Source organism: Bos indicus x Bos taurus, chromosome 5 (genome assembly GCF_003369695.1).
Source record: "Bos indicus x Bos taurus breed Angus x Brahman F1 hybrid chromosome 5, Bos_hybrid_MaternalHap_v2.0, whole genome shotgun sequence".
NCBI classification, from domain to species: domain Eukaryota; kingdom Metazoa; phylum Chordata; class Mammalia; order Artiodactyla; family Bovidae; genus Bos; species Bos indicus x Bos taurus.
Genome location: NC_040080.1, coordinates 37044281 through 37064059, shown reverse-complemented (window position 1 = coordinate 37064059; position 19779 = coordinate 37044281). Strand labels below are relative to the sequence as shown.

At 38.9% G+C, this 19779-nt stretch overlaps 1 protein-coding gene across 1 annotated transcript in view; it reads left to right on the top strand.

The window, feature by feature from the left end:
- Positions 1-19779, top strand: part of ITPR2 (inositol 1,4,5-trisphosphate receptor type 2) — a 589478-nt gene that overhangs the window by 140342 nt on the left and 429357 nt on the right. The window contains exon 10 of the mRNA XM_027541575.1: positions 15265-15309. Within this exon, the coding sequence (XP_027397376.1) occupies positions 15265-15309 (45 nt within the window). The remainder of the gene's footprint in view (positions 1-15264; positions 15310-19779) is intronic.

Sequence of the window (19779 nt, the reverse complement as noted above, 5' to 3'; positions counted from 1 at the left end):
AGAAAATCTTTATTTTCAGATATATGAAATATCCATTCATTTTACTCTTAACTCTGTTTTTCAACTTAAGAGTTTCTTCTGGAATTCTAAACCAGAATTTTGTCTTGGAATGTCTAGTATTAATTATCTAACTTTTGCTTTTGGATGTTTCAGAGGGTAAGTTAGGTGGGGCTGGCAAGCTGATGAGGAAAAGGTGGTGCAAACAGGAAGTTTCTATAAATATGCTGACCCCAGTCTAAAGTAGAACTCAAACCCATTACCCTCTCCATCATGTTAATCTGTGATGGTTTTCCTTATAGTATTTCCCACGTTCTCACTTTTTATATGTCTTTTGGCTTTCTCTGTCAAAATGAATACTCTCTGAAGGCAGGAATTTTTTTTTTTTTGCTAACATCACCACTGCATGCCCGGTACCTGGGAAAGTGCCTGGTACTTTGAAAGCATTTGGTATACATTTTGAATGAATGAATGAATATGAAGAAGCTATTCAGGCTTCCCTAAGCTTGGAGAATGGAAAAAAAGAAAATTACAGAATTTGTATCTGAGACACATTTGAGACCATATTTGGGCAAATTAATCTCTCTAAACTCCCGTTTCCTTTGCTAGAAAATGGGGATAATCACAATATTTATATAAGTTTATCAAGAGAATGAAATGATATAAAGTGCTTGGTGTAATGTGTAACCATGGTAAGCTTCCAGGAAGGAGTGCTGGCATGATTAATTGTATTATATGGTGAGTAGAAAACATTCTTAATTTTATAAATATCTGACACAATTTTAATGAATCGGCTCACTTAAATGAAATAGAGCTTCACAATTTATGGACTGCTTATACCATAAATGTTTTGAAGTAACTTTTTTGGGGAAAGTAAAGCTTTGGAAAAGTTAAGCAGTAAGGTAAAAGAATCTTGTCTAAAATAAGAATTAGAAAAGTCTACTGGGTGTCCTATCGAAGATTAGAAATTAGGATTAAAGTTGTCTTAGAAATGGGGAAACACTCAAGTACAACACACCTTGGTAGAGGATGGTGGGGGACACGAGGAAGGGCAGCTGCCTGGTGGATGAGTAAGGCAGATGGGGCAGAGAGAGAAGTGTGTTCAGGCAGAGGAGATGTGTTTATTTTACAAACTAGTTTCATGTGGGTAATTCATGTGTGTATCACACATAAGATATATGTGAGTTAAGAAGTGATGCTAGAAGGTGGGAGGGGAGTGATGGGGCCAGAAATGTAGGGTAGCTGCTATTTTCAGGCCATATATATTAAGCTATGCAGAATGTGTTTAATCTTTTGCTTAAAGAGCAGTGTTCTAAATAATCTGTTCAAAACAGACCGCTCCAGAGTGGCATTGTCGAATATGGTAGTCACCAGCCGCATGTCGGCTATTTAAACTTTATGTTTTTAAAATTAAGTAAAATTAGAAAGACTGGCAGCCTGGGAAGTCACACAAGCAACAGGAAAATCAAATGGGCTGAGTCACAGATGCCAAGCAAGAGAAGATAGGGTTTCAACAAGTAGGGAGTGCTACAGAAAAGGTCAGGAACAAAATGTCTTCACAGCATTTGGCAAGAATATGGTCATCTGTGACTTCGCTGAGAGCATTTTTAGTAAGACCAGAATGTAGGGGGCAGAGGAAGAGACGAGGAAGCCAGCAATCAGAAGGAGGCGTAGACTGAGATTTGGTTGTGAAGGGGGAGAAACAAAGTCATAAAAAGAAGGGAAGAGTTCTATTAGACTTTTATAATGTGTTTTTAAACAGTAAGATGGATGAGCTGTTCTAGGGAACGATCCATCAGAGGGCAGGATTTGGAGGCATGTTACTCTTTTCCTCAAACTTTTCCACTTTCAACACACCTATTTATAGTTTGAAATATTAATTTAGTATGCTTAGGCACCCCTGATCAATTGGATGATATAATTCTTAAATTGCCTTTGAGTTCATGGTATTTATATTGGCCAGTGCAGCAAAGAGAGCCTGGAGTAGCGAGGAGAAAAGTCCCAGGTAGACTGCTCACAATCTCTCTGCCTTTAAGCAAATATTTGACCCCTCTGAACCTCAGTTCCCTTGTTTGTGAAAAAGGTGATAATATATATTATATGGGATTTTTTGGAATTAAAGAATATCTTGTGAATTTTCAACACCTTGTACATAAAGGGTATTTAGTAAGTATTAAGTCCCTTTGCTTCCACTGGGAGAAAGGGGAAAGAAAATGTGTAGTTGTGTTTATTATTATTTTAAAATTTATCTTTAATACTTTTGTTATTCATAACTGACATTTCTTTGTCAGTCAGATAACTTAAGGGGGAAAATGTTTCAGGAATCACCACTGGCTACCTTGTATCTAGAACAGTCTCTGATAATTTATATTCAGTAAGTATTGAATAATCTAATGAATAAATCATAGAGAGAATGAAGTTTTAAATCCAGTCATTTCGCTTGGCAAAACAGGAAACCCAGAGTCAGAGAAGTGATTTATTTTGTCCAAAGTTAAGAAACAAGGTTAATGATAGTATTCAGGCTGAATGCTACACTTGCATTGCTTCATCCCTATCAGCGAGTCTCAATGGAGGATGGCCTTCTTTCCAGGGGGTGTTTGACAAAGTCTGGAGACATTTTTATTGTCACAGCTGGGCAGAGGGAGCTACTGGCATCTAGTGGGTAGAGGCTAGGGATGCAGCTAAACATCCTATAAAGTGCAGGACAGATCCCACAGCAAAGAATGATCTGGGCCCAATGCCACCAGTGCCAGTGTTGAGAAGCTGATGTGTATTATGCTGAAATCACATAATCATTTTAGTGACGGCCTCCTAGGTGAAAGCACTGTTCTGTTATTGGGAAGAAAACAAAGATGACTAACATTTTGTCCTTGTCCTTCAAGAGTGTGCGATCTGGAGGGGAATTATATTAACTCATCACTGGGACGTCTATTTGTCAGTTGTTTCCAGCATACATAAATATCTGAGATAACAGGTTATGTGTAAGGTTTAAATTATTAAGATTAAAAACGACCATGACAAATCTCTCAGTAAGTTTAAAGGGCTGCCACCTTAAATCTAAGCACATATGAGAAAAAACACCTAAAATTTTTACTTACACTTTTGTAATCTGATATTCTATTTAACCAGTGCTTTCTGGGTGGCTAAGTTATTCAGACAAATGTAATAAGCTTATTTGTTTAGAAATGAAGGGGAAACTAAAGAAAATTAGACTATTTCATGTGCTGAATATTCTGTAGTCGTAACTGTGGAGACAAAACAGGTAAATTACAAGCTATTCAAGAATAGCACCATGTTTTGTGTGTGTGTGTGTGTGAATTGTAGAAAACATCTAGGAATTAGGATGGTGATATGATATAACACTGTTTAGACTTTATTCTGTAAATTACTAAAGTGAACTAAGGTTTAGAAATGAACCCTTACTCAGTTTGAATATCTCCAACAGTGTTGTCTTAGCAAATTAAGGGTTTATTTTTGAATAATATACAGTGCTACTAACTCATGACAAAATGTGGAACAAAATATTTAGTTGTGAATTGCGTAACAGGGCATTTGTGACTATTATTAGGCTTTCTTCTATAATGTCAGTTTCTGTGGGCCAGGCAAGAAATAAGGTGACATGAACGGAAGTAAACGCTCATATATTTTTTTTCCTTTTTAAAAATTTATTTATCTTTTAATTGAAGAATAATTTTTACAGAATTTTGTTGTTTTCTGTCAAACCTCAACATGAATCAGCCATTGGTATACATATATCCCATCCCTTTTGAACCTTGCTTTTAATGTACAGCACGGTTGTCAGCACACTCCTTGCCATTTTGCCATAGATCTTTTTCTTGTATCACCTTATTGGTGCAGGAGTGTTCACAATCCTGTCTGTGGTTCAGAAAGTAATTTTATCATAATTTGAATAGGGACAATATGAAAGCCTTAATAAATAGTTCTTCCATAGCTGTGAGAAGAATTATAACTCAAATATCTCAGTTTCTAATCTGCTGCATTTTCTTTCTTTGGATGTTATTAAAGGACTCACTTTTGATGATCATTTCCCAAGAGCAACAGTGAAAAATAATTTTGTTAAAGATTTTGTAATTACCTGTTTTAAGACAACTAGCTTATTTATCTGTAGATAGGCCAGACTTCCACCAGATGGCAGTAAACACTTATTTCCTAACTCTAGCGTAGTCTTTGGATTTTAGTTAATTAAAAACTTAGTACTCAAGAACTTGTACATTAGCATAGAATCTTATGTATATTAGGGCTGTAGTTTTAAATACCTCAATGTTTGTATTCTCTTTCAAATATACATTCTCTTTCAAATATATCAGCCATAGTATATGAAAAGGGTCTTTATATATATGTGTGTGTATGTATATGTATATATATGTATGCAAAATTTATATACAATAGAGGAACATACATACCAGATTCTTTATATACAATAAATATATATCAAAATATAAATGATGCCTGGTACATGTCAGCATCCTGTAAATGTTATTTTTCCATTCTTTTCTAGCCCTAACAATAATAGCTTGGCTCTGAAATGCCTTGTCATTGGAAAGAGGAACATATAATTATTTAAAATTATACGTGTGTTGATTTTATGATTTCAGTGTTATATATAATAAAAATTGATCAAAAGACATTTCATTATAAAAATAATATTTTTTTTTTTACAAAAATGAACATAAATTTTGGACTTACAGCTTGCCATCTGCTGCTTGCTGTTCTTTAGAGAGACAGTTGCAGCTGTCTTTAATTTGATAAGTGGTACAGCCATGACTTTCACTGTCTCGGTGCTTATGATATTAATCTGTCTCTCTGCCACTTTTCTATTCTAACTTGTCGTATGCTCTGCCTGACTTCATTCTAGTCCTCTTTGGCCACTTAAATGAAGATTCCCTTCAAAGCTTAATTTCAGGACTTCCCTGGTGATCCAGTGACTAAAACTCTGCACTTCCAATTCAGGGGGCCTGAGTTCTATCCCTGGTCAGGGAACTAGACTCCACATGCCACACCTAAGAGAGCTCATACTAAGACCCAATACAGCCAAATAAATTAAGACATAATTTTTAAAAATTAAAAAAAAAAGTTTAGTGCCTATTTGCTCTTTCTCTTCTCTTTCTGTTACTTATTCTCCTGGCTGCAGTGGGCCATGACTTTGATCTTAGATATTTCACTGCCATTGAAACTCGATAATCATGCTCCTGCTGCTGCTAAGTTGCTTCAGTCGTGTCCAACTCTGTGTGACTCCATAGATAGCAGCCCACGAGGCTCCCCCGTCCCTGGGATTCTCCAGACAAGAACACTGGAGTAGGTTGCCATTTCCTTCTCCAATGCATGAAAGTGAAAAGTGAAAGTAAAGTCGCTCAGTCATGTCCGACTCCTAGTGACCCCATGGACTGCAGCCTACCAGGCTCCTCTGTCCATGCGATTTTCCAGGCAAGAGTGCTGGAGTGGGTTGCTGTTGCCTTCTCCAATAATCATATCTAAGATGAAATTGTTTCCCCAGAGAGACTAAGTTTTCTTAGCTCTGGGTGAAAAACTTGGGAGTCACGATAAACACTTTTTCTCCCTCAGTTTTCTCCCTCAACCTTCGATTCTCTTGACTCTATCTCTGTAGAATCTTTCCCATCTACTTTCTCCTTTCTATTTCAGTATCTTTATTGATGCTGGGACTCTACCACCAATTATTCCAACCCTGCACTTGGTTACATTGTCCCTTTTATCATCTGTCTCTGTCTCCTGCTAACGATGGCCAAGGGAGGGTTTTTAGTGCACTATTTCTGCAAACATTTTCCCAGTGATATATGCAAAATCTTCCTGAAGATGCAAACCCTTTAGCATGTGGCAAAAAAAGCCCCATTGGTTAGGCCTTCCTTCTCACCTTGGATCATACCAGTCCTCATTATGGGGGTGAGAGGGAAGTCATTGGCTGTCAGAACTAAAAGATGGAGCTTTGGAACCGTCAGACCGGTGCTTGTGAATAACCTGCTGCTCTTCAGTGGTTTGATTTTGTATGGAGTACTTCACTTAGTGTGCCCCGGGTGTCTCACCTGGAAAATGGGGTTAAGGGTTGCTTCTAATAGGATAATTGTATGGGGAGAATTAACCTTGAAAAGCATATAAGAAGAATTCTATAAATGACATTTATGGGCCTTCTCTGATCAAGGCTCATTTTCTCAGATATTTGGCAGTAGTTCCCCTTGTACTGCCTGTCTTCTTCATTCCAGCCTTCTGTCTGTCTTTTTTTTTTTCAGTTTTAATTTAAAATTTTATTTTTTAACTTTTAATTTTATATTGGAGTATAGTTGATTTGCAATGTTGTGTTAGTTTCAAGTGTAAAGCAAAGGGATTCAGTTATAAATGTACATATATCTGTTCTTTTTCAGATTCTTTGCCCATAGGTTATTACAAGAGTATTGAGTAGAGGTCGCTGTGCCATACAGCATTTCCTTTCTGAGAACCTATTTTATATAGAAAATATTTCCTTCTCTCCCAGTTGTAATTCTACCTATCCTTCAAGGCTTCACTCATGTGCTATCTTATCCAAGAATAATTCTTTTTTTTTTTTAATTGTTTGCTTATTTTTTGGCTGTGCTGGGTCTCTGTGGTGCACTTGGGCTTTCTCTAGTTGTGGTAAGCTGGGGCTACCCATCCTTGCAGTGTGTGATCTTCTCATTCCGGTGACTTCTCTTGTTGCAGAGCAGAGGCTCTAGGTGCGTGGGCTTTGGGAGTTGTGGAGCACAGGCTTATTTGCTCTGTTGCATGTGAAATCTTCCTGGACCAGGGTTCGAACCCTTGTGTTCTGCATTGGCAGGCAAGTTCTTATCTACTGTACCACCAGCGAAGTCCCTTCATGAATAATTCCTGAATAAATTTGCCCACCACAGATCCCGCCTTCTTCTGACCTATTATTATTTATAAATTATTCATTCCTGTCTTGCATCTCTTGTCACATTCTATTTTGTATTACTACTAACTGTATTTATGTCTTATTTTCCCTCCTAGATTGTAAGGTCCTGTGGTCAGGGACCATATTCTCTTTGTCTTTGTGAAAATACCTAATGCCACCATTCTTTGTTTATTATAGATGCTCTATTAATATTTATTGAGTAAATGATTGAATAACATATTAGATCTCTCTCTCTAATGCCAGATTTATAATTCATCTTTTAACTTAAGGAAATACTTCCTTTAAAGTCCTAAAAGATTCAGGAAGCTTCATATCACTGTGTCTTTTTTCCCCTTCTTTAGAAATATATTTTTTGATTCATCCTTAGTCTAATTGCTGAATTACTGTTATGGTTATAGTTAGAGAAGGAGATCAGCAGAATAATTAAAACATATAGTAAAGCATATATTTATTTGATCTTTGGTTAATGTTGGTGAATTTATGTAGCCATAGATTTACCTGGGTACTCTTTCCTTCTCCTTTTTTCTTTCTCTTCTTCTCCTCCTCTTTACTGTTATTATTATTATATTACTTTAATGAATTTACTGAAGCAATAATTCTTTATAAAAAAGGCCACATTGCAGTCTGTGAGACACAAGATGGGACGAAATCTAACTGATGAGCACCATCTTTAGTACTGCTACCAAAGACATTAGTATGTAAAATTTAATGATGTGGAATAAGTATGATTAGGCTTTAGTCATAGACTTCTTTCTTTTACAGATAGGATCCTCAGTTCTTTCAGGGTTAGGTGACCTCTCCTAAGACCCATGGTATTTCCTTCCAGACCAGAGTCTGGAATCCAGTTCCCCACCCATCTGTCAGGGACTTGACTGGGTGATGCTAAAAGGGTGAAATGTGTGAAGACAATTTTAGAAAGTAACATTGACTTTAAGGTAGAATGTGACCTGTGTCTTAAAGGGCATATGTGAATCTGTGTTTGACTTTGGTATGTTAATTCCTATTTTAATACACATTTTTGTGATGGATATGTCATGGCTTCTAGCATGAATATGATTTACTTTACAGTTTCTGTAACCAGCTACTCCAAATGCTTATTGGATGAAAACTTTGACCATATGATATATCCTGGTTAAACTTGCTGCATACCTTTTGAATATAGTTTAACTATATTTTAGTGTATATATATATATATTAATTTAAAAGAAAATTCTGAATTCTTCAAACTGAAAAAAAATAAAACAATGATCCTCTCTTTGTTAAAGGCATTTTATTTTATTTTTAATTTGGCTACACCACACAGCATGCAGGATCTTAGTTCCCTGACCAGGGATTGAACCCGGTTCCAAGTAGTGAAAACAGCCAATTCCTACCATTGAACCTCCACGAAATTCCCTAAAACACTGCTACTTGAGTAAGAAAGCTGAATGAACACCTTCCGTGCCCTTTGCTGGAACTTTCATTACTACTGGGTAAAAGTGTGTCTTTTTGAGTTTGGTTAATCAGTACACTGTCTTTTCACTTTCTACCTTTCACTGCTGCATTCCAAAAGCAAGAATAGTACTGTTCTGGAACTGACTCATTTAATCATAATTCAGGGGAATTTAAGGAGCTTGAGGTACACATCTCCATAGAAAAATAAAGTTCAGCCTCAGATCTCCCCAGTTACTGGCGTGGCACCAAGAGGCAGCTTGTAACTGGATTCCTATTTTATAACCCCTCCCCCACCCCATTGTCTGTCTGCTCTGAAAATTGGAGGACTGCTGTCCAGTGGCTCTTGGACTGGCAACCCCTCTCCCTTATACCCCCCCACTCACCTTCTGGTTTGTTTAACCATAGTTTAGCTTTTTGTCTGTTCTTAGATTTCATATGAATGGAGTCATACCATGTGTGTCTTCTCCCACTTTAAAATTGAAATATAGTTGACATAGTTGTAGCTACAATATAATGACTTGGTGTGTGTTGTATAGACCTTGAACTCCTTATTGCCAAATTCAGACTTAAATTGAAGAAAGTAGGGAAAACCACTAGACCATTCAGGTATGACCTAAATCAAATCCCTTATGATTATACAGTGGAAGTGAGAAATAGATTTAAGGGCCTAGATCTGATAGATAGAGTGCCTGATGAACTATAGAATGAAGTTCGTGACATTGTAAAGGAGACAGGGATCAAGACCATCCCCTGGAAAAGAAATGCAAAAAAACAAAATGGCTGTCTGGGGAAGCCTTACAAATAGCTGTGAAAAGAAGAGAAGCAAAAAGCAAAGGAGAAAAGGAACGATATAAACATCTGAATGCAGAGTTCCAAAGAACAGCAAGAAGAGATAAGAAAGCCTTCTTCAGCGATCAATGCAAAGAAATAGAGGAAAACAACAGAATGGGAAAGACTAGAGATCTCTTCAAGAAAATCAGAGATACCAAAGGAACATTTCATGCAAAGATGAGCTCGATAAAGGACAGAAATGGTATGGACCTAACAGAAGCAGAAGATATTAAGAAGAGATGGCAAGAATACACAGAAGAACTGTACAAAAAAGATCTTCATGACCCAGATAACCACGATGGTGTGATCACTGACCTAGAGCCAGACATCCTGGAATGTGAAGTCAAGTGGGCCTCAGAAAGCATCACTACGGACAAAGCTAGTGGGGGGTGATAGAATTCCAGTTGAGATATTCCAAATCCTGAAAGATGATGCTGTGAAAATGCTGCACTCAATATGCCAGCAAATTTGGAAAACTCAGCAGTGGCCACAGGACTGGAAAAGATCAGTTTTCATTCCAATCCCAAAGAAAGGCAATGCCAAAGAATGCTCAAACTACCGCACAGTTGCACTCATCTCACACGCTAGTAAAGTAATACTCAAAATTCTCCAAACCAGGCTTCAGCAATATGTGACCGTGAACTTCCTGATGTTCAAGCTGGTTTTAGAAAAGGAAGAGGAACCAGAGATCAAATTGCCAACATCCGCTGGATCATGGAAAAAGCAAGAGAGTTCCAGAAAAACATCTATTTCTGCTTTATTGACTATGCCAAAGCCTTTGCCTGTGTGGATCACAATAAACTGTGGAAAATTCTGAAAGAGATGGGAATACCAAACCACCTGACCTGCCTCTTGAGAAATTTGTATGCAGGTCAGGAAGCAACAGTTAGAACTGGACATGGAACAACAGACTGGTTCCAAATAGGAAAAGGAGTACGTCAAGGCTCTATATTGTCACCCTGCTTATTTAACTTACATGCAGAGTACATCATGAGAAACGCTGAACTGGAAGAAACACAAGCTGGAATCAAGATTGCTGGGAGAAATATCAATAACCTCAGATATGCAGATGACACCACCCTTATGGCAGAAAGTGAAGAGGAACTCAAAAGCCTCTTGATGACAGTGAAAGTGGAGAGTGAAAAAGCTGGCTTAAAGCTCAACATTCAGAAAACGAAGATCATGGCATCTGGTCCCATCACTTCATGGAAAATAGATGGGGAAACAGTGGAAACAGTGTCAGACTTTATTTTTCTGGGCTCCAAAATCACTACAGATGGTGACTGCAGCCATGAAATTAAAAGATGCTTACTCCTTGGAAGGAAAGTTATGACCAACTTAGATAGCGTGTTCAAAAGCAGAGACATTTGCCAACAAAAGTTCGTCTAGTCAAGACTATGGTTTTTCCTGTGGTCATGTATGGATGTGAGAGTTGGACTGTGAAGAAGACTGAGCACCAAAGAATTGATGCTTTTGAACTGTGGTGTTGGAGAAGACTCTTGAGAATCCCTTGGACTGCAAGGAGATCCAACCAGTCCATTCCGAAGGAGATCAGCCCTGGGATTTCTTTGGAAGGAAGCTGAAACTCCAGTACTTTGGCCACCTCATGCAAAGAGTTGACTGATTGGAAAAGACTCTGATGCTGGGAGGGATAGGGGGCAGGAGGAGAAGGGGACGACAGAGGATGAGATGGCTGGATGGCATCACTGACTCGATGGACGTGAGTTTGAGTGAACTCCAGGAGTTGGTGATGGACAGGAAGGCCTGGCGTGCTGCGATTCATGGGGTTGCAAAGAGTCGGACACGACTGAGCGACTGATCTAATCTGATCTGATATATATATATATATATATATATATATATAGTGGTAGTGGTAAGGATATGTATATATATATATAGGCGCTAGTGGTAAAAAACCTGCCTGCCGATGGAGGAGATGCAAGAGACAGGTTTGATCCCTGGGTTGGGAAGATCCTCTGGAGAAGGAAATGGCAGTCCACTCCAGTATTGTTGCCTGGGAAATCCCATGGACAGAGAAGCCTGGTGGGCAACAATCCATGCGGTCACAAGAGTTGGACATGACTGGAGCGACTTCACACACACACACACACACACACACACACACACACACACACACACGACATATATATAGAAATGATTACCACAGTAAATGTTGATAACACCCATCACCACAATTATAAAATTTTTTCTTGTGATGAGAACTTTGAAGATGGACTCTCTTAGCAGCTTCCAAATATACAATTCAGTATTACTAAATGTAGTCACCATGCTGTACATTACATCCCCAGGATTTACTGTCTTATTATCATTGGAAGTTTGTGCCTTTTGACTCTGCCTTCATCCATTTCTGCCACGACCATCCCCGCCTCTGGTAATCAGAAATCTGTTCTCTAAGTTCATTTTCTGCTTTTTTGTTTCTCTGTCTTGGACGCCACATATAGGTGAGCTCATACAGCATTTGCCTGTGCTGTGCTTAGTCCCTCAGTCATGTCTGACTCTTTGCGACCCCGTTGACTGCAGCCTGCAGTATTTGCCAATCTCTGTCCAACTTATTGCACCTAGCATAATGCCCTCAAGGTCCATCCATGACGTTGCAGATGGCAGGATTTCTTTTTTTTTTTTTTTTTTTACGATTGAGTAGTATTCCATGGTATGTACTTTTGAGATCCTTCTTTGTTATGTACATCAGCAGCTCTATGTTTTATTGCTGACTAGTATGCCATTGCTTGAATACGCCATGTTTTGCTAATCCAGTCTCCTGTTACATGATATACATTTTTGTCTAAGCCTAATTTCTAGCTCAGTTTTATATCCCTACCATTGTTCCTCCCCACCTTCCCCATCATCTTCAAATCAGTGTGTCTTTTTAGTTGATTTTCCTCGAATATGGTCTGCAGGAAACTCCTGGAATTTGAACTCAGCATACACTGTTCTTTCTTCAGCTGAGGAAAGCTTTATTTTCCGCTATCTTTGATTATTGCCTATGTTTCACTTATTTTTTCTTCCTTTTAGTACTCTGAAGGTCCATTAGTTGATACCCCATTCTCTGGTCCTCTATGACTATTTCCTTTTTCCTAATTTTCATTTATTTACATGTTTCCTCTGTGTTGAAAGATAGCTGTTCAATTTTTGTTCTTTGCATCAGTCATTTCCTATGACATCAACTATGCTCATTTCTGCTGCTGACATGGACTTTAATTTTGTATTTATGTATATTTTCATTATTATTGAAATTCCCCTTAATTTAGCTTCTTTTTATATTGTGATTCTTTACTTTTTAATTATGTTATTATTTATCTTATTATTTTATACTATATTTTTAGCCATTCGTATTTTGCTATCTTCATATAGAGGCAGTATTTACTTGTACTTTCTTGAATGTGCCAAGCCATCTCCTGAAAACTTATTTTGAATCATATTGGGCTTCCCAGGTGGCTCCATGGGTAAAGAATCCACCTGCCAGTGCAGGAAATGCAGGAGATGCAGGTTCGATCCCTGGGTGGGGAAAATCCCCTGGAGAAGGAAATGGCAACCCACCCCAGTATTCTTGCCTGGAGAATCCCGTGGACCAAGGAGACTGGTGGGCAGTCCATGGGGTTGGAAAGAGTCGGACATGACTGAGCACGCTTGCAGGCATACCATAGATAATACTCAGAAAGACTCTGAGAACAAATTCCCCCTGTTTTGACATACTTTGTAATCTGTCCCATATTGTTTTTTTCATGCTTTCCTCCCTTATTATCCTCAGAAGCAGAAGGGTTGAGTGGATGGTCTTTTTCTTCCTCTTCCTTTTTCTCAATCTTCTTGCTGAATCTTTAGCTGCAGGACAGCCTACAGGGTCCCTGCCTACTTCCCAGTTCCATCAGGTGTCAACTCTGCATCCCTGGGATCTCTTGTGATTGTATCTGTCCCTGGCTCCTCTGCTATTTCTCCGTTATCTCCATCATCACTCAGTGCCATTCCAGGTTGCAGCAGCTACAGTTTTTTCTCTTCTCGCTGATTCTTCAGGCAGAGCTTCTTAGAAAACCCTCTGCCATCATCTGGCCCCTCTGCTTTCTGCCCATTTGCTTTCTGAGCTTTGTTATATCTCTTTGATCATGAGAAACAGAAAGAGGTAATGGAGAGTGGATGGAAGGATATTCTCAGATACTCAGTTGTGTCTGACTCTTTGTGACGCCATGGACTGTATGTAGCCTGCCAGACTCCTCTGTCCATGGGATTCTTCCTGCAAGAATACTGAAGTGGGGTGCCATTTCGTCTTCCAAGGGATCTTCCCGACTGAGGGATCAAACTTGATTCTCTTGTGTCTCCTGCGTTGGCAGGCAGATTCTTTACCACTAGTGCCACCTGAGAAGCCCAGATGAAGGATGGGGGGAAAATTTTCTGCTCCATTCCATAGCAGCTTTTCAGGGATGGAGAAGCACCTCTGTATGGGTCTTTGGTTGGTGAATACTTAGGTTCTGTGGGTCAGCAGGCAAATCATGGAACCGCGGCCAGTATCTTCTAAACTGTGTTCACTTGGCCACTAGCCTGAAGTGAGGTTGAGATTTGCCGTGAGATGACAACTGGGGAGGTATTGCCTCTCCTGCAGCTTTATAATTACTGTCAATTCACTGAAGATTTAAGGTTTAGGTTGTTTTCAGTCTAAGTCTTCAATGTTATTGAGAGTATTTTGCTTTTTGATCTTTTTCCAGCACCTTCATTAATATTTAGCAATTAATTGGCAGGGGCATTCGTCAGAGCTACTAACCAAGTATCATATTGAAAAAGACCTCTAGCCTTATGTCTTAAGTGGTGACTTTAATTACCTGGTGTTGCATAATGTATACACAAACTGACTCATATTAATAGGATTACATTCAACTAGACAGCTTGTTATTTTGAGAAAACAGCCTGTAAACCAAGTGATCAACAAGGACGTCTTTTTGAAACTGTGTGGCCTGGTGGAAAGATTGAAGGCAGGAGGAGAAGGGGACAAAAGAGGATGAGATGGTTGGATGGTATCACTGACTCGATGGATATAAGTTTGAGCAAGCTCCGGGAGTTGGTGATGGACGGGGAAGCCTGGCGTGCTGCAGTCCATGGGTTTGCAAAGAGCTGGACATGACTGGGCAACTGAACTGAAGTCCATTGGGAGTCAGGAGTTATGAATTCTAGCCAGCTGGAAATGTGTGGGCCAACACACAGCATATCCGGATCTCATGCTTCTCATTGGAATGACCCCCAAACTACTCCACAGCCCAACCCAGAGACATGAGTTCTTTTTTGTTAGATAATCCTCATGCATTAGCTGACATAGGTGATACATGTATGTGTGTGTGTGCGTGTGTGTATATGTATGTATATAGTTCCTCTTTTGCTTGACTTCTTTTCTTGTGTGTATAGCATGTGCAACAGGATCTTGAATCACACTTAAAACTTGCCTTTGGTCTACTTTTAAAACTTGGTGTCTGCATTATTGGTCAATGGCAGGTTTTGTGGTGGGCAAAATGAAGTTTCTCGAATGCTTCCTAGGAGGTGAGATTGTCAGCTCTCCTAGTTCAAAAATGTCAACTGTTTGATACAAACAAAGGCCATAGCTTTGGTATTTTACCTTTAGTTTCCTGCCACTCAGATTTGAAGGTATTTGATAATACCTTTTTTCTTATCCTCTTTTTATGTAAAATTTAGTTAAGTATACGTGGTGTATGTGCATGCGTGTGCTCAGTTGTGTCCAAGTCTTTGTGACCCCGTGGACTGTAGCCTGTCCACCAGGCTCCTCTGTCCATGGAATTTTCCAAGCAAGAATACTGTAGTGGCCTGCCATTTCCTCCTCCAAGAGATCTTCCCAACCCAGGGATCGAACCCATGTCTCCTGCATTGGCAGGCAGATCACTTCGCCACCTGTGAGTATCAGGTCAGTTCAGTTCAGTTCAGGTCAGTTTGAACTGACTGTGTGACCGCATGGACTGCAACACACCAGGCTTCCCTGGGAATATAGTGAACTGGAATTAAAGATCACTGTTCTTGTTAATGTACTTTTAATAGCAATTCAAAACTAGTTTTGTTTTTTTGATTTTTAGCTTAACCCTGATTATCGAGATGCCCAAAATGAAGGAAAAAATGTGGTGAGTAGAACTATTTTTTTTCTCCATAAAATACAAGCATATTATTTATATTTTATATGAACAAATTGAAAAGTTAGTAGACAATATGAAGACTAGGGACTCTGAGAGAGAGACTCTGAGTAGAGTTTGTGGATCAAAGATAAAAGTAAATGATGAGGTGGATTAGAGTATAAGAAGATGATCAGTAGTGGGTATTTAAGGAGATTTCTAGCAATTTGGAGGCTATTTATGATAGAGTGCTGAAGGCAGCTGGGTCTCGGAGGTATGTTGGGTCTAGGTTTAGTTTTCAGAAGTGCATAGAAATTAGGAAAGAGGAGTGGAATTGTGACCTAATATTAAAATAGGACAACAGAAAAATCATTTTTGATTCAAAATGAGTTGGGTTTTATTTATGCAGAGAAATTGAACTATTCAGAAAGTAGATAATTTTTGTTTCTAATATTCTACCCTGTGCTACTCAAAAAGATCTCAATCATTTTTCATTAAAAATACTTATTATTATTCATCCTGCTCATCTCATCTCCACTTATAAAGAAAATGACTTAATGATGACAACATGATTTAATTCAATAAAATTTTAGAGAGGAAGGGATGTGCCAGAGGGAATGGGTTTGGGGTACAAGTGAAACTGTGTGGTGATAGATGGTAACTAGACCTCTGGTAGTCATCACTGTGTACTATAGGATGTTGAATTATGATGCTATATACCTGAAACTTATTAAAAATTCAGAAATTCAGGACACTTTGATGTAATATAAATAAAGCCCAGATGATGGGCTAGATTTCCTTTTTTTTTGGTATGTCTAATTATCATTTATATTATTGTTGTTATACTTTTAAGTTACTTCTGCAACTGCTGTCCTTAGAAACAACTAAGGACAAGACCTAAAAATCAAACTCCTGTTTCTCAGTTTCCTACAGGAAAAGACTGTGAACTATTTTTTAAACTGATTCAGTTTCCCCTCTTTTAGTAGAAAACTGGCAACCCTGACTCCTGTTTTCCATGACACACAAAAGCTAGTAAACATCTAGAAGTGGTTCAAAATTTATAAGTAAACTGATTTTATATGACCAGATAGAAAGTTTAAATAATTTTTATGATCTGAAAACATACTTAAGAGAACAAAACTTCTCAACATTTTCATGCCTAATCGTAAACATTCTAGTGAATAATTTCGATTGTCTGAAATTAGTTGCACAAAAAAGATATAACTAAATGTTTTAACTCATCAAACTGATCACATAGAACAGCCTTGTCTAATTCAGTGAAACTATGAGCCATGCCCTGTGGGGCCACCCAAGACAGATGTGTCAAGGTGGAGAGTTCTGACAAAATGTGGTCTACTGGAGAAGGGAATGGCAAACTACTTCAGTATTCTTGCCTTGAGAACCCCATGAAAAGAATGAAAAGACAAAAAGATATGACACGGAAAGATGAACTCCTCAGGTTGGTAGGTGTCCAATATGCTACTGGAGAGGAGTGGAGATATAACTCCAGAAAGAATGAAGAGGCTGAGCCAAAGCAAAAACAACGCCCAGTCGTGGATGTGACTGGTGATGGAAGTAAAGTCCGATGCTGTAAAGAACAATATTGCATAGGAACCTGGAATGTTGGGTCCATGAATCAAGGTAAAATGGAAGTGGTCAAATAGGAGATGGCAAGAGTGAACATTGACATTTTAGGAATCAGCGAACTAAAATGGACTGGAATGGGTGAATTTAACTCAGATGACCATTATATCTACTACTGTGGGTAAGAATCCCTTAGAATAAATGGAATAGCCTTCATAGTCAACAAAAGAGTCCGAAATGCAGTTCTTAGGTGCAATCTCAAAAGTGACAGAATGATCTCTGTTTGTTTCCAAGGCAAACCATTCAATATCACAGTAATCCAAGTCTATACTCCAACCGGTAATGTGGAAGAAGCTGAAGTTGAATGGTTCTATGAAGGCCTACAAGATCTTCTAGAATTAACACCCAAGACTGGAATGCAAAAGTAGGAAGTCAAGAGATAACTGCAGTAACAGGCAAATTTGTCCATTTAGTACAGAATGAAGCAGGACAAAGCCTAAAAGAGTTTTGCCAAGAGAATGCACTGGTCATCCAACAACACAAGAGAAGATTCTACATGTGGACATCACTGGATAATCAATTCCAGATTCAGATTGATAATATTCTTTACAGCCGAAGATGGAGAAGCTATACACAGTCAGCAAAAACAAGACCAGGAGCTGACTGTGGCTCAGATCATGAACTTATGTAAAATTCAGACTTAAATTTCAGAAAGTAGGGAAAACCACTCAACCATTCAGGTATGACCTAAATCAAACCCCTTATGATTATACAGTAGGAAGTGACAAATAGATTAAAGGGATTAGATCTGATAGAGTGTCTGAAGAACTATAGATGGAGGTGGCATTGTATAGGAGGATCAAGATCATCCCCAAGAAAAAGACATGCAAAAAGGCAAAATGGTTGTCTGAAGAGGATTTACAAATAGCTGATAAAAGAAGAGAAGCGAAAAACAAAGGAGAAAAGGAAAGATATACCCTTTTGAATGCAGAGTTCCAAAGAATAGCAAGGAGAGATAAGAAAGCCTTCTCAGCGATTAATGCAGAGAAATAGAGGAAAATAATAGACTGGGAAAGACTAGAGATCTCTTCAAGAAAATCAGAGATACCAAGGTGACATTTCAACATTTCATGCAAAAATGGGCACAATAATGGACAGAAATGGTATGGACTTAACAAAAGCAAAATATATTAAGAAGAGGTGAAAAGAGTACACAGAAGAACTATACAAAAAAGATCTTCATGACCCAGATAACCATGATGGTGTGGTCACTCACCTAGAGCCAGACAACCTGGAATGCGAAGTCAAGTGGGCCTTAGGAAGCATCACTACGAACAAATCTAGTGGAGGCGATGGAATTCCAGTTGAGCTATTTTGAATCCTAAAAGAAGATGCTGGGAAAGTGCTGCACTCAATATGCCAGCAAATTTGGAAAACTCAGCAGTGGCCACAGGACTGGAAAAGGTCAGTTTTCATTCCAATCCCAAAAAGGGCAATGCTAAAGAATGTTCAAACTACTGCACAATTGCACTCATCTCACATGCTAGTAATGTAATGCTCAAAATTCTCCAAGCCAGGCTTCAAGAGTACGTGAACTGTGAACTTTCAGATGTTCAAGCTGGATTTAGAAAAAGCAGAGGAACCAGAGATCAAATTGCCAACATCCACTGGTTCACAGAAAAAGCAAGAGAGTTCCAGAAAAATATCTACTTCTGCTTTATTGACTACACCATAGCCTTTGACTGTGTGGATCACAACAAACTGTGGAAAATTCTGAAAGAGATGGGAATACCAGACCACCTGACCTGCCTCTTGAGAAACCTGTATGCAGGCCAAGAAGCACCAGTTAGAACTGGACATGGAACAATGGACTAGTTCCAAATTGGGAAAGGAGTACGTCAAGGCTGTATATCGTCACCCTGCTTATTTAACTTATATGCAGAGTACATCATGTGAAATGCTGGGTTGGATGAAGTGCAAACTGGAATCAAGATTGCCGGGAGAAATATCAATAACCTCAGATACGCAGATGACACTGCCCTTATGGCAGAAAGTGAAGAAGAACTAAAGAGCCTCTTGATAAAAGTGAAAGAGGAAAGTGAAAAAGTTGGTTTAGAACTCAACTTTCGGAAAACTAAGATCATGGCATCAGGTCCCATTACTTCACGGCAAATAGATGGGGAAACGAAACAGTGAGAGACTTTATTTTTGGGGGCTCCATAATCACTGCTGATGGTGATTGCAGCCATGAAATTACAAGACACTTGCTCCTTGGAAGGAAAGCTATGACCAACCTAGACTGCATGTTAAAAAGCAGAGACATTACTTTGCCAACAAAAGTTAGTCAAGGATAAGGTTTTTCCAGTGGTCATATATAGATGTGAGATTTGGACTATAAAGAAAGCTGAGTGCCGAAGAATTGATGCTTTTGAACTGTGGTGTTGGAGATGTCTCTTGAGAGTCCCTTGGACTGCAAGGAGATCCAACCAGTCCATCCTAAAGTAAATCAGTCCTAAATATTCATTGGAAGGACTGATGCTAAAGCTGAAGCTCCAATCCTTTGGCCACCTGATGTGAAGAACCGACTCATTGGAAACAACTGTGGTGCTGGGAAAAATTGAAGGCAGAAGGAGAAGGGAATGACAGAGGATGAGATGGTTGGATCACATCACTGGCTTGATGGACATGAGTTTGAGCAAGCTCCGGGAGTTGGTGATGGACAGGGAAGCCTGGCATGCTGCATCCTATGGGTTTGCAAAGAGCTCAACATGACTGAGCAAATGAAGTGAATTGTACTGAACTGTTTTAAACTGAGTACAACTTGCTGTTGCCCCATGGTGTCTACTGCTTCATATATCTGATTACCTCCTTTTCTATATGTGACTCTCAGTAGGGCTG